This window comes from Tricharina praecox (genome assembly GCF_024521635.1).
Source record: "Tricharina praecox strain CBS 144465 chromosome Unknown BZA05scaffold_25, whole genome shotgun sequence".
NCBI classification, from domain to species: domain Eukaryota; kingdom Fungi; phylum Ascomycota; class Pezizomycetes; order Pezizales; family Pyronemataceae; genus Tricharina; species Tricharina praecox.
In genome coordinates this window covers 328130-355222 of record NW_026250427.1, presented here as the reverse complement: position 1 = coordinate 355222, position 27093 = coordinate 328130, and the positions used below count along the sequence as shown (strand labels likewise).

Sequence of the window (27093 nt, the reverse complement as noted above, 5' to 3'; positions counted from 1 at the left end):
TGCGGCGAAGAGAAGAGAAGAGACGAGTGAGAGAACAAGAGAGAGAGTTACGGCAGTACATAACAACATCCATAATCAATTGGATCGCACAGCCACACTCGTATACGTCGGCCTCGTATCGACACAACAGAACCTCAAAACTCTCTCTTCAACCATAGAGTTCCGCTCTCCACTACAACCGACCGCTCAACTTCGAAAAAAGCATCGGCACTCTCGCGTGCAGAGACAGAGATTCGCACAACCCTCGGAAATTCTGAACGATCGAACAGAAAGAAATCCATCAGATCCAGAACCCGTCACGGCATGTCTCCTCATCCGCTATCGAGCTCATCTCTACCTTCGACAACCCCTATTCCCATCCCCAGCGGCGGTGGTCGAACCCGCTCGTCATCCTCGGCCTCGCGCACTGCAGCAACCAAGAAGATTGCTCAATTCTTCTCGTCGTCGCCGAAATCCGCCCTGACGGCCTCCAAAGCCCTCCTCGCGGCTCAGGAGCAATCCCGTTTGATATCGGCGTCTCCGTCACTCCCTACCATCTCCCTTTCGACGGCGACTGCGGATACGTCGCTCGACACCGCTCCTGCGACGACCACAATGCTCTTCTCCCCTCCGTCTCCCGAGCAGTCGCGCAAGCTTGCTCGGCAACACGCCCAGTTCGGCCCTTTGACGCACCCCAGCCACAAATATGTCTCTCGCCATCCCAAGGGGCAGCCGGTCGTGAATCCCATAGAGGATGAGCCGCCGCAATACTATTTCGTCACCACCTACATTTCTTATTTAATTCTCATCATCTTCGGACATGTACGGGACTGGTTCGGGAAGCGGTTCAAGGAGAAGAAATACAGTCATCTGAAAACGCAAAATGTTTGTCGATCTCCTGCATGACACGCATCAGCTTGTCTTAGTCGTCATTCCCCCTTCGATATCACGTGATGAGGTACCGAATCTGACATTTTTTCTTTGATGATAGGGATATGCACCTCTGAACGACGATTTCGACAGCTTTTATGTGCGTCGCCTCAAAGTTCGTATCAACGATTGCTTTGCACGCCCCTTCACTGGTGTCCCGGGACGGTTCATCAGTCTGCTCGACCGTGTGTCCGACGACTACAATGTGTCGTTCAAGCTCACCGGAACCAACACTGAGACCCTCAACATGAGCTCGTACAACTACTTAGGATTCGCCCAATCGCAAGGACCTTGTGCCGACGCCGTCGAGGATACCATCAGGAAATACGGAATGTCGTCCGCAAGCGGCAGACTCGATGCGGGCACTCTCGATCTCACCACGGACGTCGAAAAGCTGATCGCGAACTTCATGGGTAAACCCTCAGCGATGATCTTCTCGATGGGATATGCCACCAATGCCACCGCTTTCGCTGCATTTGTTGGGAAGGGATGCTTGGTAATTTCCGACGAACTCAACCATGCATCCATCCGTTTCGGTGTACGACTCTCGGGTGCTGTGATCCAAACGTTCAAGCACAACGACATGAAAAGCTTGGAATCCCTGTTACGCGAGCAGATTGCGCTCGGTCAGCCGAGAAGCCACCGCCCGTGGAAGAAGATTATGGTTGTCGTCGAAGGTCTCTACTCTATGGAAGGAACCATGTGCAATCTGCCCGGTATCCTAGAGCTCAAGCGCAAGTACAAGTTCCATCTTTTCGTCGACGAGGCCCATTCGGTTGGTGCTCTGGGACCTAACGGACGCGGAGTCTGCGATTACTTTGGCTGCGATCCTGCGGAAGTCGACATCCTCATGGGAACCCTGACCAAGTCTTTCGGAGCCAACGGTGGTTACATCGCTGCGGAAAAGGCCATCATCGACAAGCTTCGCGTCTCGCACTCTGCTAGTATCTACGGTGAAGCGCCTCCGCCACCCGTCCTGACCCAAATTTCTTCTTCCCTCCGCATCATCGCCGGTGAGTTGGTACCCGGCCAGGGTGAGGAACGGCTCCAACGTCTCGCTTTCAACTCTCGTTATCTCCGCCTGGGTTTGAAGAGACTCGGTTTCATCGTTTACGGCCACGACGATTCTCCTATCATCCCTATCATGCTGTACAACCCCGCGAAGGTGCCCGCCTTCTCCCACGAGATGTTGAGGCGCAAGATCGCTGTCGTCGTTGTCGGATACCCTGCTACACCATTGGTCACGTCGCGAGCCAGGTTCTGTGTTTCGGCCGCCCATAACAAGGAAGATCTCGACCGGTTACTCGCCGCCTGTGACGAGGTCGGCGACGTCCTGCAACTGAAGTTCTCGAGTGGTGTCGCTGGCGGAGCATACCCTCTCCCACCTAATGTCGCCCCGGATATGGAGGCCAAGATGCGCGAAGCAGGAACCCTCAAGATCGTGCCACCCCGATGGCCCCTTGAAGAAGTCCTCAAGCGCGGAGTTAACGACGCTCATCTGACCCTGCGGTAGAGCTGAGTGCGAACGAGTACATGGCAAAACTTTGGGGGAAACGAGATCTTTTTTCCGTCTGTCTTTTTTTGGGGATGGGGTGTTTTTTGTTTTTTGTTTTCGTTTTCTTCAGTCTTTTTTGACCAAACCCCGTTACAAATCTGTTGGATTGGTGTTCAGGTTGCAGTGTGCGTGTGTGTGATGATGTGCGATGTGTGTGTGTGCGGTTGCTTGCTTGCCTGTCATCTGTGTGTGTGAGATGGATGGGATGATGTGGAAATAGGGGATGGACTGGGCGTTAATATTATTCCACTGTTTTTTTTGTTCTTCAGTTTTTTTTTCGTTCCTCCATTCGTTCGTTTTCGTACGTATAGAAGTAATTGATAGCGGCAGAGAGAGAGGAAGATAGGTGGGGGTTAATGTTGGAATGATGGGAATCATGTACAAACGCGAGTTTTCTGCTCCGGGGATGGGGGGTTTCTTTGTGCCGTTCTTTTCTTTCTTTCTTTCATTTCTATACCATTAGGGATATGGGGACGGGAGGGGAGAGGGATAATATTCTTTTTTCTTTTCTTGCTTGTCGTTCTTTTCTTGCTTTCCTTCTTGAGGGACTGGTTTCCGTGTTTCCGTGTTTCCGTGTTTCCGTGTTTTCATGGAGACCGAGGAGGGGAGGGGATGTAGTTGTAGATTTCAGTTGTGGTTTGTGGTGTTGCAGCGGCCGTGATGAGGGGGGAAGGGGGAACTAATGTTTGTACTGCTGTACTGTGACGACTTGGCGCCAATAGATGAGGATGAATCGAATGATAGATTGAGATCATATGAATACTTGCCGGTGCGGGATGGAGAGACGAGGAAGAGGCGATGGGAGCTATGGGGATGTCGTGGGGATGTCACTCGTGGGTTCGAATTGGATGTGAATGAAATAGTACCAACAAAACCTAAACCACCGTCCACGTGCTGCAAACGCTTGCGGCTTGGACGTCATACCTATCTACCTAATGTAGGTAGTGTTATGAAGTTGAAAGTTGGAACCAAAAGCTATTATGTACCGTCCCATACCGTAGGTACTGTACACAGTCCGGTCCCCGTTCACCGTCGCCCAACTCTCCGCGGGTTGATCCATCGACGACGACAATGTGCGCAAGCCACGCACCCTAAAAGGGCCGTACGTAGACGTAGTCGCAGTCGCAGTCGCAGTCGGTGCGTTCCGGAACATCTCGGTGCGTTCCGGAACGGCTCGGTGTGCAGGGACTTACCTGATCCTGGAATATATGTGACAGATAGTCGTAACCGGTGAAGATGCAGTGGGGCACGGAAAAGGAATTAGGATGCGAGACTTGAGACTCGAGACGAGAGGTCGTGGGATTGTTGGTGGTTGGTGGTGGTTGTTGCTGGTTGGTGGTTGGTGGGGCTGCTGGAGATTGGGGATTGGAGATTGGAGTAGTGGTGATGAGAGGGAAGGGGTGGGAACTTGAAAGTTGAATGGTGACAGGTGAGGGATGGGTGCGAGGTGGGAGGTGGGATGCGTACTTGGCTCTGAAGAATTTATGGTTCGGAGAAGTAGAGCCTGGAAGGAGCAGAGGATACTGAAAACCTCCCGAACCTTACGCATCATCCATGAGCACCCGAAGAACAGGATACCCAGAACACCCGTTGTATTCAACTTCAAGTAAAACGCCAGAGCTGGGGTGGGAAAGCCGCATAGCATCTGCATCTGTGAGCAAGAGCGGTTGCGGGTGGCGGAATCTGAGCAGTCATTAGAAAGATCTAACTATCATCTATGTACGAGCTCGGGGAGGAGGGTTTATACTACAGTATATAAACACAACACGCCGCCTCGGCATAGGTATCACCACTTTCGATTGACAATCGGTGCAGGATTCGGTCCTCACGTTTATAGTAGTATGCAGCAGACCTATGGATGCAGGTCTTTCCCGAGAGCGAGTAATGTCCACGAAACGTACCTAGTACGTAACATCAACTCAAGTCTTGAGAACAGCCGTACAACGTCGCCAGACAGCCATAATCTTGGCCAATCATGTATTTGTGCTCAAGCGAGACAAGTGAGCAGACTTTCCATTCGTACCTATCACAAAAATCATGTGGCGTACCTCTGTTCTGGAGGGAGGGCAGTGAATGAGAACGATCAGAGCGAGAGGGAGAATAGCGAGTGAGAGAGAGTCAGAGAGATCTTCAGTTTATTTCGTATGCAGCCTATCAAGATTCTAGACTATGGCAAACCAGTAGGGAGAATGGCGAGCGAGAACGGTGAGCGACTCAGCGAGGATGCCAATTGCAATCTGTTATGATGCCCGATTCCCGACGACTCGCTTTTGTTCTTTTTCTTGTTCATTCATTGATTGCATGCGACCTATCTAGACCATGACAATATCTTCTACCCGTGCACTCCGCGCCGTGGCCTATCCCGACGATATATGAGCGCACCAAAGAAATAAAGCCAGGAAAGAACAATCCGCTCCTCACCCCGCCTCGCCTCCTGCCTCTTCAACAGGAGATGCCACGAAAGAAGGCGTGGGGAGGAATAGGGGGAGTGATCTCGGCTTCTCAACCTCAGCACCCTCCCCCCTCTCCGCCCAGCCCTACCCGCTCAACACCCACTGGCGTGTGTCGCCGCCTGTGAAGCTACTGCTTAGGGCTAGCGGTGTCGAGTGACCGGCTATGATTCTGCGAAATCAAGAACCCCATCAACACCTATAAAAGCCACCCCCCCTCCCCCACTCTCTCCTTTCTCATCGCTCGTTTCGATTCTTCTGCGGCTCACTGATTCGCCATTGCATCCATGAGTTCTAGAGAGACAGCTATTCGATAGGAGCCACCCAAGCAATTTTCCTCGCCCTCTCGCATAGTAGCCAGAGAAGCAATGAAAAAAGAGGGGGATCCAGTCAGAACATCTGCAGCTGAGCGCCCAGACCCCAGTTCCAAAAAGTAAGCAAACAGTACCAGACCAACACATAGAGATACTCTCATCCCCAATCGACCCGCTGCGAATCACTGAATCGCAGAGGAATCGAAACGAGCGATGACCTGATCAGTGTGTTCACCTAGTATGTTCGCCGATGATGATGAGGAGGATAAAGGAGAGAGGGGGGGAGGGGAGGGAGGCTTTCATAGGTGGGGGTTCTTGAAATCGAGATTTCGCTGTATGGACGGTCACTCGGCTTGTTAACCCTAAGCACTAGCGTCACAGGCGGATTTGGGTTGAATAGTGGCGGGGAAGCGGAGGGTTAATACAGGTAGATATTGCCAGGATCTAGATAAGATGTAGGTCGCATGCAATCAATGAATCAAATAAAAAAGAACAAAAGCGAGTCGTCGAGCGTCGGGCGTCATAACAGATTGCATCCGTAACTGAGGGCCTGTTCGGGTGCTATGGAGCTGTATTTTCAAACCTGGGGGGTTTCTGACGACTTGAAGGTTGGTACCAAAGCTGTAGCCGCGCGCAGCTGCAAACTCACATCGCCCCGGCCCCGATAAAGCCGTTCGGCACCGGGCATCCCAGATGTTCAATTGTTCTCTGATTACTGGGGAGGGGGGGGGGGCTCGCCGCGGCGGCGGTGACAGCGTCACGCACTACTATATATGCGTGCGCCTTGTCTGGTGTTTATCTGTCTATGTTCCAACGTGCTGCCACTGCCGCTGCTGCTCGCGACGATACCGGTATTATGGATGCATGTCGATGTCGATGTCGTCCGGCTGAGCTGTGCCGTTGGGTTTCGGCGTGGATGGTCTCGACTCGAGACTCAAAAACATGACCGAATCGAGTTTCGAATGTAATCCTTCTTCCTATGCTGCGAGTCTCCACACCTAGTTGTCCCGCAAGAAGGAAAGGGCCCAGCCCTGTACCAGTATTTACCGTAGTACTATACATATAGTGGCTACCGATCGTGTTGATTCACACATAATCACTCGCTCGTAGGTGGGAAATGTGTTCCAGAACGCCCAAACGTCAAATGTTTCCCCGCAATACGTACGTACATCTACCGAATCTTACAAAGCAACAACATGTTCAACCCCTACAAGTCGGTGGGGGGTCCTCTCAGCAAAAAGCCAATACATGTACCCAAAACTCCTCATAACAGTATGAATCCCTCAGCGCCGCCGTCTAAACAACCGATTTCTAGTTTCCGTTATCGAGCAAACCCTGGCTTTCGAGCAGCAGCACGATTTCGTGCACAATGTTGCGCACGCTCTGCTTGCTGGCGTCGACGGTGAGGTCGGGGTTGATGGGGGTCTCGTAGGGGTCGTCGACACCGGTGAAGCCCTTGATCTCGCCGCGGCGGGCCTTGGCGTACACGCCGCGCTTGTCGGTCTTCTCGCAGTACTCGAGCGGGGTGGCGACGTGGATCAGGTACGTGCTACCGTATTGCTCGATCGTGGTCTTGGCCGTGTTGCGCGAGACCTCGAAGGGTGCGATGGGCGCGGCAATCACGGCGGCGCCGGCGCGGGTCAGCTCCGCGGCAACGAATGCGATGCGCTGGAGGTTCTTGTGGCGGTCCTCCTTCGAGAAGCCGAGCTCGGCGGAGAGCTCCGAGCGCACGGTCTCGCCGAGGAGGAGGGTCGTGGAGCGCCCACCCTGCTGGTTGAGCGTGACCTGGAGGGCGCGCGCGATGGCGTCCTTGCCGCTGTTGGTGTAGCCGGTGAGGAGGACGGTGAAACCCTGCTTAGAGCGGGGTGGGTGCGACTCGCGGAGGACCTTGACGACCTCGGGGTACGAGAACCATTCGGGGATGGCGGTTCCCGTGCGGAGACGGCGGCGGAGCTCGGTTCCAGAGATGTTGAGCGTCTTGACTCCCGGCTTGACCTCGTCGGCGGGCATGTAATCGTCGCTGTCGGGGAGGTAGGTCATCATCTGGAAGGGGACGACCTCGATGCCGATCTCCTCCTTGTACTTCTCGACGGCGTGCTGGGCGTCATACGGGCCGTAGAACTCGACACCCTTAGAGTTGCTGCCAGGACCGGCGTGGTCACGGCCAATGATGAAGTGGGTCGCACCGTGGTTCTTGCGGATAATCGCGTGCCAGATGGCCTCGCGGGGACCACCCATGCGCATGGCCAAGGGAAGAAGACCGAGGGCGGCCATTCCGTTGGGGTAACGGGGGAGAAGCGCCTGGTAGACACGAACACGGGTGAAGTGGTCAATGTCACCGGGCTTGGTGAGACCGACGACGGGGTGGATCAGGACGTTGGCCTGACGAGCACGTGCAGCACGGACGGTCAACTCTCGGTGAGCACGGTGCATGGGGTTTCTGGTCTGGAAAGCGACGATCTTGGTCCATCCGAGCTTCTCGAAGTGCGCCCTCAACTCGGCGGGGGTGTCTTGACGGTATCAGCCGGGTTTATGTCCAATCGAACTTTCGGGAAAACTTACATCGCAGACCAACGTAGTCGTAGTGGTCCAGCTTGTTGATGGCCTCGAGGTTTCCTCCAACGTTGAACTCCTTGGCGGTCTCGAAGAGGTACTTGATGGCAGGGTGTTCTGGGTCACCTCCCAAAACTTCCTGGGCCTCCTTGGTCTTGTCGGGCTTGTAGACATCATCGACGGTGATGATGGCCAGGTTGCGGTCGTCACGGAAATCGCGAAGCGTGATGCGCGCACCGGCCTTGATGCCGATCTTGTCGATCTGCTGCTGGGAAACGTCGAGGGTGATCGGGATGGAGAAGAGGGTGCCGTCGGCAAGGCGGACGTTCTCGACAACTCTGCGGTGATGTTAGCTACAGCCTCTCTCCGTACGCTGGCAAAGTGGAGGGGGATAGGTACCCATTGTAGTCCTTCTCGTTCATGAAACCCTCCAAAGGAGAGAAACCACCATTGAGGATAAGCTCCAGATCACACAATTGCCTTTCAGTCAGGACCAAAGCGGGGAGGGTCTCCGACTCCTCAAAGAGCTGAGCGCGGCGGGGCTGGTCCCGTGCTATCAAGTCCTTAAGGACACCACCGTGAGGCTGAGGAAGCGAAGACATAGCTGGCGGATATGTGAAGAGGGGGGGAGGGTATCACAACGAACAAAGGATGGTGAGGAGGGTCAGAAACGGTGAAGCAGACGAGCAAGCCTAGTGGTATAAAACAACCCAGAGCCAAGATCCGCAGCGGAAGGTATGAAGAGGAGGGGGAGACGCGGAAGGAAAACTGAATCTCTAGCGCAACGGTATTCTATGGTGGGGCAAAGTTCCGGCAGGACACTTTTTTTTTGCGCCCTGCAAACTATTTTGGAAGCGAGGCTTTTGCTTCACGCTCCGTCCATGTGGAATGACGTGCTTTAGATGGGTGGATTCGCCATCACGGGCGGACTCTACATGCAGGCGCGGTTCTCCGGAGGTTCGCGGGGAGGGGTAGTGCTCTCGTGCCTAGCTCCCAAGATGTCCTCATCAGCCGCAGGCGCGGTTCTCCGGAGGTTTGCGGGGGGTAGTGCTCTTGTGCCTGGCTCCCAAGGTATGGCATCTTCATCAGATGCAGCGATGGCGGGGACATTTTGCGTTTTTTGATGGCGGGGCTTTCCTATCCCTGGCGTGCGATTGGGTCAGGGTGATGTCGTGATTTGAGAGGCTCTGTTGACGAGCTATTTTGCCTTGCCTGGCCTAGCCTTGCTTATCTTATCCATCCGTCTCGTGCGTCCTTCTCACCTCGACATCGCACGCAATACAGCTTCAGACTCCAGAGCACGTCGATGCCCAGCCATAAATACGACATCACCGTGCACAACCCCACCTTGGAACGCCTACGCAGCTTTGTCTTGTCAATTCGCAATCGTCAACACCAAGACAGATGAGCCTTGGTAGCCGAAATCACCAAATCGAGGCCCCTCACAACGTCAACACTATTTGGATCATGGCACGGCATCCTTCATTCATCGAAACTTCAAGAAACATTGGCACGATATCCGGCTTCCGGGTAGTGGTGGTGGAAGAAAGCTCGAACCTTCTTCGGACGCGGTCACTTGGATTCAACTGCAGCTTGCAACAACCAAGCGAAACCCGACCTCTTGAGACCGAGACCGCCATTCACAATATATTTCATCGACTCGGCAGAACAAGTCTAATTCGAAGTCGTGAGTGGAGTGAACTGCAGCTCGCAACAATCAAGCGAAACCCGACCTCTCGAAACCGAGACAGACACCGCCTTCCGCTCCACAATATATTTCCTCGGCTCCGCAGAACAAGTCCAGGACCCGACCCGAGCAGACCGGAACGGATTGCTCGCAGAGAGTGTTCAGCTGCAGTGCTTAGTTCTTTGGCAGATTGCGCTTACGGCGCCGTTCGACGAGTTGGCGAGGACCTATCCATCGATAACTAATCGGTTGTCATGCTCTGGAATGGATGCAACCAGGTACGCGGAGCTTCTACTCAGCGGTTGGAATCTCACCTGAAAGGAGAGTAAGATATGGAAGGAATTCCATGTCTCACTCAATATTGTCTCATTCCTATGTTCTTACGTTCCTGATGACATTTCGTACGACAGAAGGCCTCCGAAGGCCTCTGAACCGGTACATGTTGACTTTCAGGCACCAGACCGCCGCAGTTCACAGGTACTATGTACTATGGAAGTTATCCAGTACTATTCTACGGCTGCACAAGATCGATCCGATCCGATTCTCAGCTGCCCACCTTCGCCGCGCATCGATGTGCCCCCTCCCTCCCAAGACAGGACCGTCGACTGGATTGGCCGGACATTCCATCCGTCAGGCAACACGAAACTCGGGAATCTTCGAGCGCGCCGAATCAACTCATCGCATCGGCAAAACGTCAATCGGGAACTCCAATGCGCCGCCTCCCCCCGGCCCTCCTCCTCCTGAGTCGAATCAAAACTACCCGGACCAGATGGCAGATGCTAGAGCAAAGGACTCTTCCCCCGACGTAGAGTACGTCGACTGCGCCTTCCCATACGGTACGGCGGAAGGGGGGAGAGACGGGGAGTGTGAGCTGTACTCTACAGTACATACTTGCGACCCGCCGACACTCTGGAGCCGAGCATTCCAGCTGATGCCTGTTGATGGCGCGGATTGTCGGAAAGGGGGGGAGGGGTGAGGGACTGGGTCCAGTGGAACCGTGAACGTGCGGTGCGGTGTACGGTGTGGACAGGCAAACCCGGGCGACTTTGATCACTCTACTCTACCCACTCTACTCTACTCTACCATGGCTACCGATGTACAGCCGGGGTCGGGGGGAAAGAATGAGAGAGAAAAAACCGACCAACTGGAAAAACATGTCGGCACCGGATATGTCTTGTCTTGTCTTGTCTTGTCGACTCGACTCTCCGGCAGCGGCAGCAATATATATAGTATTGCATATGGAGGGTTCCCAGGGCAGGCATGGCATGGAAGAAGGCGGCGGCGGTGGTGGTTTTCGTGATGATTACCTATGTGTGGCCCTGTAGTAGCGCTCCGGCCGTGCCCTGTACCGACCGGGTAGTTGTGAATGCAAGGAATCCCGTTTCCCCAGCAAGCAGGCAGGCAAGTAAGCAAGCAGGCACGGAGCATCGTTTTAGTTCTCTCTCGTCTCGATCCCTCCGGCCGGTGCATGCTGAACAGTGAACACACACACCGGCGCTCGGGCATGTGCGCTCTCCCGCAAGACGGAATGTGGCTCGGACATGTCCCACTCACTCACTCTCTGGCGACCGCCAACCAACCAGCGACCGGAGAGAGACGTCTGGGCGCCCGGCGGCGAGTGGCACAGTTCCGGAGGCGTCATGAGACGATGAAACGAGGGGGAGGAGACGACGGTCGCTTGTGATAGCGTGTCACACGTATGTAACTACTGTCTGTCTGTACTGCCCGTGACATACGGTACGGTACGGGTACGCAAACCGCCTGGTAGGTAGCCTAGGTACTTGGTTACTCGTTGAATTAGTTGCTCGTCGAATTCAGGTACCATACTCTACCGTACTCTACTCTACTTCTACTATACACACCCAGACAGATAGTACTCTATTTACTAGTATATACAGTATATACAGTAGATATAGTAGTATACCGTATTGCCTGCCTGCTCTCTCTCGAGTCTCCGTCCCTGACCGACCGATTGACCACCACCCCCCTCCCCGCGCGTCGAAGCAGGCCCCCCGCGTCGCATCGCAGCTGCTTACCGTGAGGTTTCAAAACAACGCGTTGCTCACCCCCCCTCCCCGGTGAAGTGTGAAGCACGAGGCGTGAAGCAACGAAGCGTGAAGCAACGGATCGAGAGTTGAGACGAAAGCTGGCGTCGTTGACCAGCGGCCACTCGTGGCGCGGTTGAGACGAGACACGGGGTCGGCACACGTTGCGGTAGCGGCCCGGTACTGTATGGATGTATGTAGGAAGTACCGTATGTACGTGGATACGATATGTAGATGGGTATCTTTGAGTACCTGTGTAGATGGATACATGGACGCCTGTAGCATACCTCATGCCTCACACCCAGGTGGGCACTCCACATACTCTGATCACCAGCGAGAAATCCTTTTCCTTTCCTTTCCTTTCCATTCCCTTTTGTCCTTTTCCGCAGTTGCAGCTGGTACATATGATATATTCGGGGCTGCACCATGCCCTACTAGCATCCATCTACTTCTCTTCTTCTGCTGCTGCTGGACAAATGTTAACTATGGGGCAACGGATTATGGATCAACAGTGCAACTGCAAGGGCCATGGGGCCCGCATGATTGGCCGGCGCCGTCAATTTCTGAAACCCACTGCCCCCTATCCCCACCCCTTCCGGATCCGCGAGTACTATCCGATGACGATGCGTCCACAAAAAAACAAAAAACAGAAGAAAAACATGGGGGCGAGGGGCGAGGGGCGAGGGCGAGGGGGGGCGGGGTCAGCCTTGGGGATCTCGGGAGAGAAATAATGCAACGATGTGCTGCAATAATCGTATCATACCACCTTGATTATGTATGATACTGGACAGTGGGTGAGTGGGGTCTCAGCACAACTAATACCATTGTGAGTGGACATAGAGTAGAGTACATACCGTATTACATACAGAGGTGAGTACATACAGACATAAATATGCTTTACATAGGAGTAGAGCTTCGATCTCCCAGGGCTCCGTCCGGTCCGGTCTGGCTTTGCCGGTGTCCGCTGCCGTTGCCGTGTCCCTTGCCGTGGCTATTTATCTAGCGAATGCAAGCCCTCGCTATATATATATATGACACCCAGACACTCAGCTGGTGTTGGTGTGCTCTTTCTTACATTATTATATACCGGTACCGATACAGGTACTGTCCTGCACTGCACTGTACGTGTCTACCGTAAAGTACATACATAGACAGGTACTCCCGCGGACATCGGACATCGGACTTCAGACTTCGGATTTTCGGAAGACGGCATTGATGTTGACATTGATGTTGGAATCGCGATTATTGCCCCCCATTCCCCCCCCCCCCCCCCCCCCCCCCCCCCCCCCACACACACACACACGTAAACTGGCACATGGTTCAGTGGTTCACTCTGCCTATCCGCTGCACCGAAGCCCCGTGCCGACGCCCCAACGCCGACGCCTCTTATGGATACAACCGGTACGGATGTCTCATGCTGCGCACGGCGATGCTCATGACGTTTTCCTTCCTCCCCCCTCCCTCTCCCCGCCGCCCCCGCGCGCCCAGACCAGACAGGACCAGAAAGAAGCGCGTAGATACGGATAAGTCAGTAAGTAGTAGATAAGTCATAGGGCACTGGGGGCGCCGGGGCGGGGCGGGGCAATTGATGGGCGGGGTATTAACCAAGCACCTAAGCACCTACGTACAAAAGTACCTACAAAAGTACCTGCCTAGGCAACTCGACTATGTATGCTGCAGCGCGGAAATTTGAACGGCAGTACCGGCGGTATGTATTCGGCATCCTTGAATCCTTGACTGATTGATTGACTGGCGCCGTGCCTGTGCCTGTGCCTGTGCCTGTGTCTGGCAGAGCTTTATGTGTGTAGGTATGTGTGTGGAAAATTCCCGCGCTCATCAATTTAGGCTACGTTCCTACGTTAGTTGTGGATCCTGATCCTGATCCTGATCGGTGTGTAGGTATATAGGATGTATATAGAGTAGCGACTCGGGAGATAAATAAAAGTTATGTAGTTACCTAGTAAATAGTTCTCCACAGGTACCGTGGAGTATAGTACCATACATGGAGGGAGCGCATCGCCGTATGTATACGGTAGTGTGTAGAGCCCTGCCCGCAACTCAATCCACCATTTATCCACCTCTCCCCATCCCCCCGTCTTTGACGGCGCTTTTCCCCGTCGAGTCACGAGTTTCGCCGTTTTACCGCCGTGAAGGAACAGGTTTGGCGCATGAACCGCTGCTCGGCGTCAGCATTCCATTGGAACGCACCAAGGCGGCGCAAGTGGCAACAGAAAAAACGGTTCTGTCCGGACAAATGTCTCGCTAACTTTGGCGATATCATTATCGATGGAATCCTAGCCACCTTGGTAGCTTGAGAAGGCAGTGTAGGCAGGCAGGAAAACGCGGGGAGGCAAAGCTGAGCTTCGGAGTTCCGCATCTTCGTGAACTTGGATTTGGTGATTGGAGGTGGTGGAGGTCAGATGGAGCTATAATCCGACTAGAAGACTCGCACGACAAGGAGATCCTATAGAGTATGTACTGACGGCTCTTGAAGGAATCCAGTGATGATCTCGGGGAGAGGCAAAAGGACCAGGTTTCTGACAACAGTGTTGGGGGATGGATGGAAGGGCCGGTACCAATACCCGCCCACTTGATGCACAATCGGTCCGTCTGGAAGCCGACCAAGAAGCCGACCAAGAAGCAAGAAATCCAATGATGTTCTTGGGATGAGGGGGCAAAAAGACCAAGTTTCCATCCACAGTGGGGAGGGGGATGGACGGAAAGGCGGGTACCAATACCCACCCACTTAACGTAGAGTACACTCAATCAGTCCGACTGGAAGCCGACCCAGCAGCGCGGAAACGTCCATGAGGAAGTCGACCTTCTTCGTCGAACGTGCACCTCTCGATCCGCGTATGTAAACAAGATAGACGCGGACGTCGCCGGCCGGCTTAGTCAACAGTGGGCTTGTGATGAGGGACCCCTTTTTCCCTCCTCCTTTTCTAAAATAACAATCTTCCGGTGGGGGATCCAGAGAACAGATGTGCGTGGGGTGCAGTACAGCACTTTACTTACAGTGCAGTGCGTAGATTTAGATCCTCATGCCCCCTCCTCAAGTCCGACTCCGATTCCGACTCCGACTCTGAATACTGATACCCTGATATCCTAATATCCTGCATGCGTCCAGGTACATATACCTACCACAGACCACCCTCACCCTCACCCTCACCCGCCCGCCCCGCTCCAGAGTCCAAAGGTAGAATCCGCACTGCAAGAGAGTCAGAGTCAGAATCTGACGTGCCTTCCATGGGCCTTTATTCCGTCCAGCGTCCGTCCCGTCACCCGATACCTATCCAGTCGTCGGCGTCGACGTCGATGTCGATGTCGACGATGGTCCGAGCACGTGGGCGGTTTGGAGGGTACTACCGGTACTACTGTAGTTACTAGTAATAGCGGGCTCATTCGGCAGCTTGGTACATAGGAGTACGGTAGCTCCCGCTCCAGCAGCAGAATCATACCTGCCTATGCACCGTAGATATGTAAGGACGGCAAGACGGCAAAGCCCGCTGCCCGCTGCCCGAGGTTTTGGCGGTTCTGCGGTTCTGCGGTTCTGCGGTTCGGAAGTCTGCGGTTCTGCGGTTCGGAAGTCTGCGGACTATGGACTGCAAATTGTGGGCAGTGTAGCTCTCGAGTCTCTCTCAAGTCTCTCTCAGCAGGTTTCCATCAACGTCTCAAAAACCTCAAGGTTTCGGTCTGTAGAGTATGTACGGTAAGTGGTACGGTACCGGTAACTCTATGCCCAGGTCAGTAGAGTACGGTACCTGCCCAGCAACAGCCACCACATACCGGTACTCAAGTATGACACCCCTTTTCCGAGCTAGGTAGTATCTAGTGCCATTAGTGCCGAAAGCATGCCCCCGATTCGATTCGTTGCCTCGCTCGCTCTCTCTGTGTCCCTCGCCAGAGTGTCCTACCGCCGTTCGTCGCTCGTCGTTCGGCATCACGGTCATGGTCAGCCTCCCCCTAGGCACCTGGTTCACTGCTCTACACAGGACGAGTATGTAGAGTATGTAAGAGCAAGCCAGCTTCGATAAGGAGCCTCCATGTGCAATACATTCTCTACATACCCATCCAGTCCAATCCATCCAATCCAGTCGAAAAGGATAGTTAATTGATGACGACGCCCCCGCAGCCTATGGGCACCTCCAGCCGTCCTTTCAGACCACGCAGACGAGACGCTATTCTCCGAGAACGTTTCGGCGGGTGTCCGCGGGGACAAATAGGACGCGAGTTTATAGGACGTTTCACGGACGGTGTGGTGGCGCCCAAAGGACGGCGACGCCTTCCATCATATCAGACATATGGAGGGAGTAGAGTACGTGCGTGCCACAAGGCAATGATCGAAATCGAATCGAATGGCTGTCTTGACTCTTGACTCTTGGGGAACTTGGAAGACCTGGAAGACCTGGAAGACCTGGCCGGGGTGGGGGAGTACACGAACAAACAAACAAGTACGGAAACAAGTACTTGGGGAGTTTGCGTAAAGGCATCCGGTTTTTTTTGTTTCTTCTTGTTTTTGTTCTCTGTTTTTGTTCTTATTTTTCTCTTATTTTTCTTCTCATTCTTCTTTAAATTCATACGAAGAGATGCCTGACGATGGCATAGGTAGAGTGAGTAAAAAGTATGGGAAGGATGCTACTCTATAACTCTCCCTTCTTCCCGATCCTCGCCTCTCTCTCTCTCTCTCTCGAACACAACACACACTTAGGAACCGGAACCCTCACGCGCGCACACACCTGCCAGCCAGAGGGGGGGTTTCGCTCGTTACTGCACTGGCTTGTGTGGTGGTGCCTGTTCCTGGGCTAGAGTACCAAACACAGGCGGACAAGGGGGTTTGCACCTGTGCAGGGGTCGGCACTCTACTCCAAGTCTAAAAGACAAGAACGGCTGTGGAGTTTCCTGCGTGGGTGGGAGGTGCGAGGTGAGAGGAGCGAGACTGGGCGAAGGAGTTGTGTGGGTGGGTGGGTGGGCTCAAAAGAGTGGTTTGCTTTTTCCTCCCTCACCCCTCGCTCCCCTCCCTTCCCTGCCGTGAGCTGCCGCCGGATTCTTCTGGGCATCAGCGACGGGCATTGGAGCAGCAGCAGCACGCCTACTTGGAGTACCGCTTCATACAAACAAACCATGGAAGGCGGTCGCGAGTGGCCGGATGCCGACTGGCCTTGTCGTTGTCGCTGTCGGGCGCGGCGGATGTGCTCGAGTGTATGCTCGTGCTCGTACATACTCTGGAAGTCCGGAGCAGGAAGCACTCTACTGGGCGCAAGGGCGATGAGACGCAGGAACCGGAAGCATGCTGTTGGCGAGTGTGGGGCGAAGTGGGTGAGAGCGTGAGATCGTCTGCGATGAGGTGGCTGCCGCCGTTCGCGAACGTGGTGTGTGAGTGGTCGGTCAAGGCTGGCATGGTATGTGGGTGGGTTAGTTAGTCAGTATGGGATGCACAAGGGCGTGAGGGAGGAGGAGGGGGAGGAGGGGAAGGATGGCGAGGAGGGCAGGAGGGCGCGGAGTGCGACGAGGGCGCGGACGGCGAGGGGCTCTCTCTCTCTCTCTCGGGCACGGGAGACGGTGGGGTGTGGGTGGGCGAGTGGGCGAGTGGGTGGGCTCAGCGGGGAGCGAGAGTGTGTGTGGTCGCTCAACTGGGTGGCCAGACCCATGGACGCTGCTCCTGTGCTGCTGCTGCTGGTGGTGGAGGAGCTGCGCAGGGCGGCAGGCACGCTTAAGGTGGGTTTTTCTTTCTATCCACCCCCCTTCTCTCCTCCTCTCTCTTCCCTTTGAACTTCGAACCATTCCCTCTCACAGTTGATCTCCATCTTCATTTCACAGCTTCCCTCGTGCTACGCCTTTTCTGCTCGCCTTCTTCAGGATACTCGCCTCACTCTTTTGGCAGTCCTAGACGCTCCTTTTTGGCATATTGTACCCCCCCCATTTGACCTTCTAGTTATTCCATATCCATTCTTTCTCTTGTTCTCTTTTGGGACTATTTCCGGCTCGTCAATACCTGTTGTTCTACGGCTTCGTGAACTATCGTCATAAACTCACTCCTCCACAATCACTCATCCGGAAACTCACCCTTCAGCCTTCTTTCCCCTGAGCGATAGATAATACCGTAGACGGCATATTCATCCCCCCGAACACTCACACTCTCTCGACGGTTATCGCAACCATTTTTCATCTTTCTCTTACCACCAGTCTCCATATACAATCAACCGGCAAGCAGCACTTGGGATTCAGCGTCTCCGACCGGCGTTAATCACATCCACAACCACCCCCCCTACGCATAGTACGAGGATTCAACTGTCTCGAACTCACCAATACTACCACCTCAACAGCTCCCATATCGATTCGGCACGTTCAGGTTAACTGTCGCAATCTCCATCAGAATCGTAAGCGATTGCCAGCTCTCAGCCGTACGGGAAAAGTCTCCATTCGGTCTCCTAATACTGTCGACCTAGATCACTCGGAACGTTTAATTCCTGCTACGGAGGTATGTACGCATAATTCTTCCGAGGAATAAAAATAAAAAAGGCGCGAGACACTGACTTTATTCGCGCCAGAAACCGAAATACATATCCCCGAAAACAATATGTCCGAAAACAACATGTCGATGTCTCCCTCCCCCTCCCCTCCTCATCACCAGTCGTCCGGCACAGCCTCCCGGCGGCCGCCGAGGAAGAGCACCCTCACACAACAGCAGAAGAATCAGAAACGTCAGCGCGCGACCCAGGAGCAGCTCATCACACTGGAGGCCGAATTCAACAAGAACCCGACACCCACAGCCCTTGTCCGTGAGCGCATCGCATTGGAGATCAACATGACCGAGCGATCCGTGCAAATCTGGTTCCAGAACCGGTGCGTCGATGTTCCGTGGGAATTGTTTCCGTCCGCCCCGCTTTTACTGACATTCGTATTTTCTTTCTTTCCAGACGTGCCAAAATCAAGACCTTGGCGAAGAAGAGTATCGAGACAGGCGAGGATTGTGATGCGATTCCCGAGTCCATGCGCCAGTACCTCGCTTTGCAGGCGATGGAGTCAGGAAAGGGCTTCTACATGGGCGATCGCTACCGGATGTCTGCCTATGGCAACGGAACCATGTTGATGCCTCAGGAGACGCAACCACAGGGAAAGATTGGTGAGTTCCGATTGGCGCTGGAAAAAAAGTTTTTTTTTGGTCTCCCCTTTGCGGTACTGACGCATGCTGCCAACAGTCATCCACCACTTCAACTGTCGGTCGCTTAACATCGGTACCTGGCGTCGCGTGGGACAGAACACGATGGACTTGATCGTGTTTTACTCGCCCGAAAAGGCTTGTCTGACCTACTACATCAACAACGATTCTGCAGGTTACAAGATCGAGTACCCGTTCCAGTACATCAAGAGCATCGAGTTGGAGACACACGATGTGGCGGCGAGCAACTCGACCACCGGACAGCAGAAGCAAGGACAATTGGTCATCAACCTGACTCGGCCGCCAAACTTTTTCATGGATTCGTCCGGGTCCGGGGGTTTCTACCAGTGCGGCGATTTCACCGAGGATCAACAGGCTTCCCAGGTGCTCACCCACTACCTCGGCGGACACCCCAAGATCCTGGCGGGCCAGTTGGCGAAGTTGGTGACGCTGGAGGCATTCGCCAACCGACACGCTCACGCGATGCATTATTCGATGTACGAGCAGTCCATGTCGGTCTCGGCGCCTGTGTCGCCACACATCATCCGCCCGGCTTCGTCCAACGACATCCCGACCTGGCCTCAACACCATCAGCTGGAGGTCGCTCCTGGCCATCAATTCCACCAGAAGCACCGTCGCACTCGTAGTCGGTCCGTGCCGATCGCTATTGACTTCTCTCAGATGCAGCAGAACATGCCATCGTTCTCGTTCCAGGACCACAACGACCACAACGACCACCTGTACGCGCCTGCACCCATGCACCCACATGCCCTCGTGGGCTCCGCTCTCTCCGGCACGCCGCTTCGGATCGACACGTCGTCGGGCTTCCTCGACTACCGACCCGGTTCAACCGGCTACCCCCTCTCGGCCACTACCACTGCTTCTCCGTCCGACTACGCGAGTCCCAACATGCTCCATTCTGCTCCTCACACCGATGTGAACGGCGGTGGATACGGCACTCCGTACAGCTTGCCGTTCCTGTCGCCGCTCCACGGCCCGTCCAACGGTGTGTCGCAGTCCATCTCGCCCATCTCGATGGGTGCCGACCCGATCATCGCCAGCGGATCGCCTCCCTTGACCCACCTCGACCGCTCGTCCAGTGCCGACATGTTCTCCAACGCATACGATCACACCGGATCCATGCAGGAGGATCTGAGCGAGCTGTACTCGAAGCAATCGTTGATGCAGATGCATGATTCACCACCGCATATGGACGACCAGGACTCCGTCGACATGCAGCATCTGATGCAGTTTCCAATGACACACGGCTTATCGCCGGATCCCAATGGCATGTAAACGCTACACCACTGAGATTTCATTATTTTTCAGCTGTCTTCAAAACAACGGATTCTGTTTGTCATGACCCCTAATACTGCAATCAAATTCGACGGATTTCTTTGTGTCTCGCCTTGCTTTGGGATTTCGGATTTTGTCAACGATCTTATTTTGGGAGGGTTTTGTGTTTTCGTTGCTCTCGGGGTTGGGGTTTTTTTCGACGTGGAATGGCTGGTACTCCTTCTGCAGACTCTCGAAGCAACCTGCTTCTCGCGTCGAAGCCCGCCACCACAGTCGCCACCACCGCTCCTTCGTTGCCGGCTTAATTGACTGGCGGTGAATAATAGGTGTGGTTGTGGGGGCGGTTGGCGGGGTGTTAGCCCGGTGGGCAACGCTGATAACCGGGAGACTTTCTTTAAGGCACACATTGGGACTGGGGGGGGAGAGGCGTTTATCGGGGTCGGAACTTTTTTGCGGATGGGATATCTTTTTTTTACTGCTTTTCGTTTGTGGTTTGTGTTGTCTGGGTGGGATTTACTCAAAAGAATACTCGCTTTAATCCTTTTTTGTTTGTTTTCGTCCTTTTTTTGGTTTACGATGCGGTTGGCTACATACATGGCACAGCTGTTTTCCGTCAACTCCTTCCTTCGCTATCTCATTCGCCCCTTGCGCTGTTGCTTTCCTATAGCCGCGTATGCCCAGTTCTCGCATTGTTGTACTATTAGCTCCTGTTTTCTTCATTTTTTTCTTTTTTCACAGTTCCTGTCATCTGTATCGTATCGTGTTGTATCTGTGTCTGTATTTGTGCGTTCTATCATTGTCTGCTTTTCCGGTCTGTTTTTCTTTTCCCTTGCATAGCGTATAGGGGGAGTGGAAACGGGTGAATGGGTTCCTTTTTTCGGGTTTTTTCTTCTCTGTTTGTTTGTTTTGTTTTCGTGTCATTCGTAGTGATCCGTTTGTACCTTGATATCTGTTTGGGTTTTTCTTTTTTTTTTCCATTTTTTCTTTTACTTCTTCTTCCGTTACATTTCCTTGTGTTTTTTTCATTGTGTTTTTTGGTTTTTGTGTCTCTGTGTCTGTGTGTGTGGATGAGTGGAAGTGTGGAGGTGTCTCTCTGTGTGTAGGTGTGTAACTGGGTGTCGTATCGAACAATGGCTGGATGAATGAAATACTACTACCGCTACTACTACTATTACTGCTATGATACTGTTACTGTTACTGCTACTGCTATTGCTGCTACTACTGCTATGTACCCCTCCTGATAATAACGGAACATTCACGATCACGATGCGTCGTGCGTATGCGTATTCGATGGGATACTTTGGTACATAAATACAACCAAGCGCGCGCAAAATGTGCGTGGGCAGCAGCGGGACTGCAGTAGAGTAGGTACCTACTGCAGAACTATCTACATACAGACGGCAGACGACCAAGCCACATTCTCGAGAGTCGAGGGTCGAGAGTCGAGCTCGCCCAGGCTCGCTCAGGCTACTCTACTCTAGTTAGAGTAAAGGGGGCGACGAGTGAAGAGAAGGAGCGAAGGGTGAGGAGCTCGTGATGTGTAGGGCAGCTCCTACACATTCGTGTCACCTTCATCACTTGATAGGGCAGAAAACGGGTTCTAACTACTCCTGAAGATGAACATTGCTGATGCTGATGCTTCTTCTCCTTTTCGATGACATTTGACGAGGCGCCCCTTCTCCCTTTCTCCCCTTCTCGCTTTCTCCCCTTCTCCCCTTTTCGCACTCCTACGGTACTCCTATGTATGGTAGCCAAACGTACGGGCTGGGCTGAGCAGGCTGGGCTGGGCTACATACTCGGACGGTAAGGTTCGAGTTCGCCCATGTAGGTACAATGTGCTCTACTGCAACGAATGAAGGGGTGGGGGAGCGAAGGAGCGAAGGGGTGAAGCCACAGTTCACTCAGCACTCAGCACTCAGCACCGAAGTGAAGTAAAGTCACGACATGCCATGCCATGGCCCATGATGCGCATGCGCCATGCACGCCGCTCACCAGTGGCAGTTTATTTTCAGATCTGCACTCGTGACACGGCGCTGGGCGGCGGCGGCGGTGGTACTGTGGTGGTGGCGCCAACCAATCATGCACGCCGCGACTCCGCGACTCCGCGAGTCCGCGACTGCGAAGTGAATCAGGCTTCACACGCACGCACGCACGTTGCACGTCGCACGGCGCATGGCGCACGCGGATGGGCATGGCATGGCATGGCGTGTCACTCGCTGCACCGCTGCATCGCTGCATACATTTCGCATATATAATCTCCACAGGGCGCCGGCGAGTTCACGGCGGCGATGGCGGCGCTGGTGGAGGTGGAGGTGGAGGTGGAGGCGGCGGTGGTGGTGGAGGTGCTGGCTGAGGGAAAGTTGCTCGTACTCTACATACATAGACTGTTACAGTGCCCGCCGAGCACCCCGTGACATGTGCGAATCGGGATGACGTGGTCAACTACTCTAGGGGAGTATTGGCTGGGCGTTATACAGCGGTTTGAGGTTTTGAGCGGATCCAATGCGTCGGATTGTCGGACAGTCCGAGTGTTGGACAGTCGGGCTGTGATTTAATGATTATTACTTGGTATATAATGCGAAGGGTGGTTACAGCCTACAGTTAGCTGTAGATATACCTAGCGATAGTTAGTACGGGGACGGGGCCCACTTGGCACTTCTGGCGCTTCGTGAAGTGCATCTTTCCCTTCTTCCTCCTAGGTACCGGTACTTATGTAACGCTGGCGCGCGGGGGGAGGAGAGGAAGGGGGAGTTACCGGGCGTTGCGGCACCACGGTTTGACGAACGTCCACTGTCCACTGTCGAGCCTCTGTACTAGGTACCGTATACTATACTCGATGCAGGCATCGGCGTCGGCGCTGGGAGGAGGATGAGGACGGGGAGGGACCCATGCTCTGACTCTGACTTTGGCGAAAGCGAACCCGAGAACCTCCACCCTACACTCCTCCATCCCTCCATACAGCCATCCCTCCATCCTTCATCCCTCCATACATCCCTCATATCCACCCGGAGATCCCGGCGTCGTCATCCTAAATCACACATCCCACATCCCACACTGTACACACCCACCCACCGCCTCGAGCCCACCCACTCTCTAGGTAGGTATCTATCTGCCGCACCCGAGCTTCTGGAAGCCGTCGGTCGCCTAGGTATATACCAGCCAGGCAGACAGGCAGGCAGTCGCCAGTCACGACTCACATGGGGATGACGGGATCCGCCTGAAGCCTGAACGCCGCCGCCGCCGCTCCGTCCGTACCGTCCGTACCGCATAGCTACGGATAGCATAGCATAGCATAGCATGGCCACGGATAGTACGCTCATCTCCCGCTCGCCGATATGCGACGCCTAACTTCTAATTAAGTAAGTATGTAGTTGACCCCCTGCCCTGCCCTGCCCTGCCCTGCCCTGCCCTGACATCGTCAACCCCCCAGGGTCGGGGATGGATCAACCAACTTCCGAAGGGGCTACAGGGTAGGTACTTATGTTAGTAGGTACCCTATACATTATGTACCGGTACCTACCTAGGTACTCTGCGCGGTGATCGCGATGGACTATGCGATGGACGGTGCGATGCGTGATGTCGGTCGGCGCGGCTGCTCGGTCTCGTCTCGTCTCGTCTCGGTGAGAAGTTAGAACCACATGAGGGGAGAGTTAAAACAGAAGGCGACGGGCGGGTGAGGTCGAGATGATGATTTTCGTAGAGATATATCATATGGTAGCTATGGGGGTACATACCCGCGCTGTACGCATCGGCGCGGCAAGCCTATGTACGTGCAGTGCAGTGTAGTGCGGTGAGCAAGCGCCTGGATGTTTGCTCGGGAGATATAGATAATCTACGTATTCGCTCATGGAACCCGCTCATGGAACCCTCCGGTCCCGGAATGACTACCTACATAATGCGAAAAAACGGAAAATCGGTGAAAATCGGGACTCGGAGGTAATCCGTCAAGATGATGTTGCCTCTATAAACTGTCCCAGCACTTTCGGTTGAGCACGTCGCCCGCACCCCCGATTCATCATGTTCGCTCACTCGACAAATCTCGCGGCTAGTTCTGATAGTTCTGTTGATTGCGGTTCGGCGGCTCGGCGGTGCGTAAAGGCGAACAGAGACTGCTGTATTGAGATTTTGGACTACATACGTGAACCAAAACATCCTCACATTCCTAGTGTTGGGAATCTCGTTGCGGCGAGCTGTGAGTCAGTTCCGAAAAGACGAGGGCTTTATCTAGGTAGTATATCAAGAGTTCTTCAGCAGGAAAGGAAGTAATGTCTGGCAAGCATAACGGGGGACCTTCCTAGAAGAATAGCACAGCAGAATAGTAGGGAAGCGCGCTATGAAAGGTAAGTGTAGGTACTCATCTGGGCATACTGAATCCCGCATACCGTCGCCGCTACAGCTTGTTGGATATATCATATGAAAGTTGCCTTCTGGTTGGTGAACTTCCAAGATCGTCGACTTAGGTACGGTATCCAGCTCATGGGCGGGTTCGCAGCGGGCAAACGCATTCGAGCACCGGATCCGCCGCCCTCTATATAGTAGCGACCAATACTAGGTATTCTACCAAAGGCTCCCACGCAGCTACAGGTAGAAGCTACGGAAGCTGCCGTGTGTGTTCATCAATGGCTTGCTTTCATGCTTGTTCTGCCGCCGCCGCTGCGGGGTAGCTCACGTCTCACACGTTGGGCGTTTTGTTCGCGCTCCTTATTCTCGTTCATAATCGACCTGGAAACACGCTTCAGTGGGAGGAGAGGGTTGAGCGGAGAGCAATAGGGAACCGGTATAGAGCTCATTTCTTCCGCGAGTTGTAGAGATACAGCTAGGTGCTCGAAAGTAGCCATCAAAGCACCAGGCATTCTTCGCCCTCTCGCATAGCAGCCAGAAAAGCAATGCAAAAAAGGGGATCCAGTCAGAACATCTGCAGCTGAGCGCCAGACCCCAGTTCCAAAAAGTAAGTAAACAGTACCAGACCAACACAGAGATACTCTCATCCCCAATCGACCCGCTGCGAATCAGTGAATCGCAGAGGAATCGAAATGAGCGATGACCTGATGTGTGCGTTGACCTGATATGTTCACCGATGATGATGGGGAGAAAGGAGAGAGTGGGGGAGGGGAGGGAGGCTTTTATAGGTGTTGGTGGGGTTCTTGCAATCAAAATTTTGCTGACGCGTAATATGTCACTCGATACCGCTAGATCTAAGTGTGAAGCTAGCCCTAACTTCGCACTAGCTAACAGGAGGAGGATGATGAAGAGGAGGCAAGCATCGCATCAAGGGCAGAATAAGAGTGTCTAGCAGGGTACTGTGTCTGCGGCCGGTGCGAGGAAGCAAGAAATGGGGATATGCAGTCACCAGTGATATGTTCTTGGTGCGATTTTCTATGTTATTTGTTTGGCGGGCAGCAGCACCACATCGTGCTGGCTGGTAGCAGGGTATCGACCCCCGGCCGGCCAGAGTGAGCAGGAAAGGAGGGCGACGGTTCGCCATAGTCTAGATAGGCTGCACGCGAAATAATCTGAAGATCTCTCTCTCTCTCTCTCAGCGGCTGTTTTTTGTTCAATCATTGATTGCGTGCAAACTGTCTAGATAAGAGCAATGTCTACCCGTACGCCCCCCCGTTTCCACGCCACTTTCGAACCAGACTTTCACCGAGCGGCCCGGTGCGGCTTCCCTACCCGCGCCGTAGCTTATCCCGACGATATATGAGCACACCAAAGAAACAAAGCCAGGAAAGAACATTCCGCTCCTTGGCCGCCTCGCCTCCTGCCTCTTCCACAGGAGATGCCACGAAAGAAGGTGTAGGAAGGAACAGCGGGAGCGGGCCCGACCTCAGCACCATCCTCCAGATATATTCCCAGCCCTACCCGCACAACAACCACTGGCGCGTGTTGCCGCCTGTGACGCGAGTTCTTAGGCTAACATGCCGAGTGACCGACCATGCAGCGGCGAAATCTCGATTTCAAGAACCTATAAAACCCTCCCTCCCCTCCCCCCCTCTCTCCTTTCTCTTCCTCATCATCATCGGCGAATATACCAGGTCAACACACATATCAGGTCATCGCTCATTTCGATTCCTCTGCGATTCACTGATTCGCAGCGGGTCGATTGGGGATGAGAATATCCCTGTGTGTTGGTCAGGTATTGTTTGCTTACTTTTTTGGAATTGGGGTCTGGGCGCTCAGCTGCAGATGTTCTGACTGGATCCCCCTTTTTTTTCATTGCTTCTCTGGCTGCTATGCGAGAGGGCGAAGAAAGCCTGGTGCTTGGATGGCTCCTTTCGAGTAGCTGCATCTCCAGAACTCTCGGAAGCAATGAGCTCGATACCGGTTCCCTATTGCTCTCCGCTCAACCCTCTCCCCCCACTGAAGCGTCCTGCCGCCTGTTTTGTTTCTGGTTTGTTCATTAATTGCATGTGACCCACATATGTAGAGCATGGCAATATCAACCCATACACCCCCCCCCCCCCCCCGTTTTCACGCCACTGCCCGACTCGAAATTCAGATGGAGCGCACCAAAGAAATAACACTGGGGGAAACCCCCCGTCCGCTCCCCGGGCTCGTGAGTCGTCCGCCCCCTCCCCCCTCCGCGAGTCCCTAATCCACGCTGTCGCCTCCCTCGGAAATCTCCTCCTCCTCCTCACCCTCCTTCTCGGGCCGCCGAACGCTCGCAGCACCTTCCTCTCCCCCCGCTCCCCCCGCTCCCCCAGCTCCCCCCAGCTCCCCCAGCTCCCCCAGCTCCCCCAGCTTCCCCAGTTCCCACTCCGACACCTCACCTCACTTGCTGCATCTTCCCCACCAGCCTCTAGGCCCTAGGGATCCGCCTACCCAGTGCCCACCGCAGCACCTAGTAGACGAAAAGAAGTCTCGGCTCGGATGTCTCGAAGGCTGACTGCACCCCTCGCTGCACCGCTCGTCTGCGAAGCGCTCGCGGATCTCGAATCGATCCTTACCCCCTGGGCACTCCTTGTCTGCTTCCCGACCTGTGCCCACTGCCCACTGCTCGCAGTGTTTCCTGCTGGCTGGTTTTTCCATTCGCATTTCGAGGCAGGTTTTGAAATGGTGCGACTGCATGCCCGGGTCTGGGGTTTATTACTTTGCAGCGGCACCAGCCTGCCGCACTGCCGCGCT

At 54.2% G+C, this 27093-nt stretch overlaps 7 protein-coding genes across 7 annotated transcripts; 5 read left to right on the top strand and 2 right to left on the bottom strand.

Annotated features, from left to right (window-relative positions):
• The first annotated feature begins 186 nt into the window (after positions 1-186).
• BZA05DRAFT_143775 (pyridoxal phosphate-dependent transferase) lies at positions 187-2488 on the top strand. The gene is made up of 2 exons (XM_051478926.1): positions 187-864; positions 971-2488. The coding sequence occupies exons 1-2, from the start codon at positions 304-306 to the stop codon at positions 2420-2422; spliced, it is 2013 nt and encodes a 670-aa protein (XP_051336603.1). The 5' UTR covers positions 187-303; the 3' UTR covers positions 2423-2488.
• A 4030-nt stretch (positions 2489-6518) lies between these two features.
• BZA05DRAFT_143737 (uncharacterized protein) lies at positions 6519-8541 on the bottom strand. The gene is made up of 3 exons (XM_051478925.1): positions 8181-8541; positions 7791-8119; positions 6519-7738 (listed from the first exon to the last, which is right to left on the bottom strand). The coding sequence occupies exons 1-3, from the start codon at positions 8381-8383 to the stop codon at positions 6540-6542; spliced, it is 1731 nt and encodes a 576-aa protein (XP_051336602.1). The 5' UTR covers positions 8384-8541; the 3' UTR covers positions 6519-6539.
• A 1038-nt stretch (positions 8542-9579) lies between these two features.
• BZA05DRAFT_143714 (uncharacterized protein) lies at positions 9580-10493 on the top strand. The gene has a single exon (XM_051478924.1). It carries the CDS (start codon positions 9737-9739, stop codon positions 10442-10444), a length of 708 nt encoding a protein of 235 aa, XP_051336601.1. The 5' UTR covers positions 9580-9736; the 3' UTR covers positions 10445-10493.
• Positions 10494-18090: 7597 nt separating this feature from the next.
• On the top strand, positions 18091-19968 carry BZA05DRAFT_447712 (uncharacterized protein; the record flags this gene model as incomplete). Its single annotated transcript, XM_051487180.1, has 3 exons — positions 18091-18356; positions 18431-18636; positions 18713-19968. 3 exons carry the CDS (start codon positions 18091-18093, stop codon positions 19966-19968), a joined length of 1728 nt encoding a protein of 575 aa, XP_051336600.1.
• Positions 19969-20063: 95 nt separating this feature from the next.
• Positions 20064-20898, top strand: BZA05DRAFT_143653 (uncharacterized protein). The gene is made up of 2 exons (XM_051478922.1): positions 20064-20126; positions 20393-20898. The coding sequence occupies exon 2, from the start codon at positions 20425-20427 to the stop codon at positions 20803-20805; it is 381 nt and encodes a 126-aa protein (XP_051336599.1). The 5' UTR covers positions 20064-20126; positions 20393-20424; the 3' UTR covers positions 20806-20898.
• On the top strand, positions 20698-21169 carry BZA05DRAFT_143690 (uncharacterized protein). Its single transcript, XM_051478923.1, has one exon. The coding sequence runs from the start codon at positions 20832-20834 to the stop codon at positions 21069-21071; it is 240 nt and encodes a 79-aa protein (XP_051336598.1). The 5' UTR covers positions 20698-20831; the 3' UTR covers positions 21072-21169.
• Positions 21170-22883: 1714 nt separating this feature from the next.
• BZA05DRAFT_407508 (uncharacterized protein) lies at positions 22884-23303 on the bottom strand. Its single transcript, XM_051484635.1, has one exon. It carries the CDS (start codon positions 23286-23288, stop codon positions 22992-22994), a length of 297 nt encoding a protein of 98 aa, XP_051336597.1. The 5' UTR covers positions 23289-23303; the 3' UTR covers positions 22884-22991.
• Positions 23304-27093: the final 3790 nt, after the last annotated feature.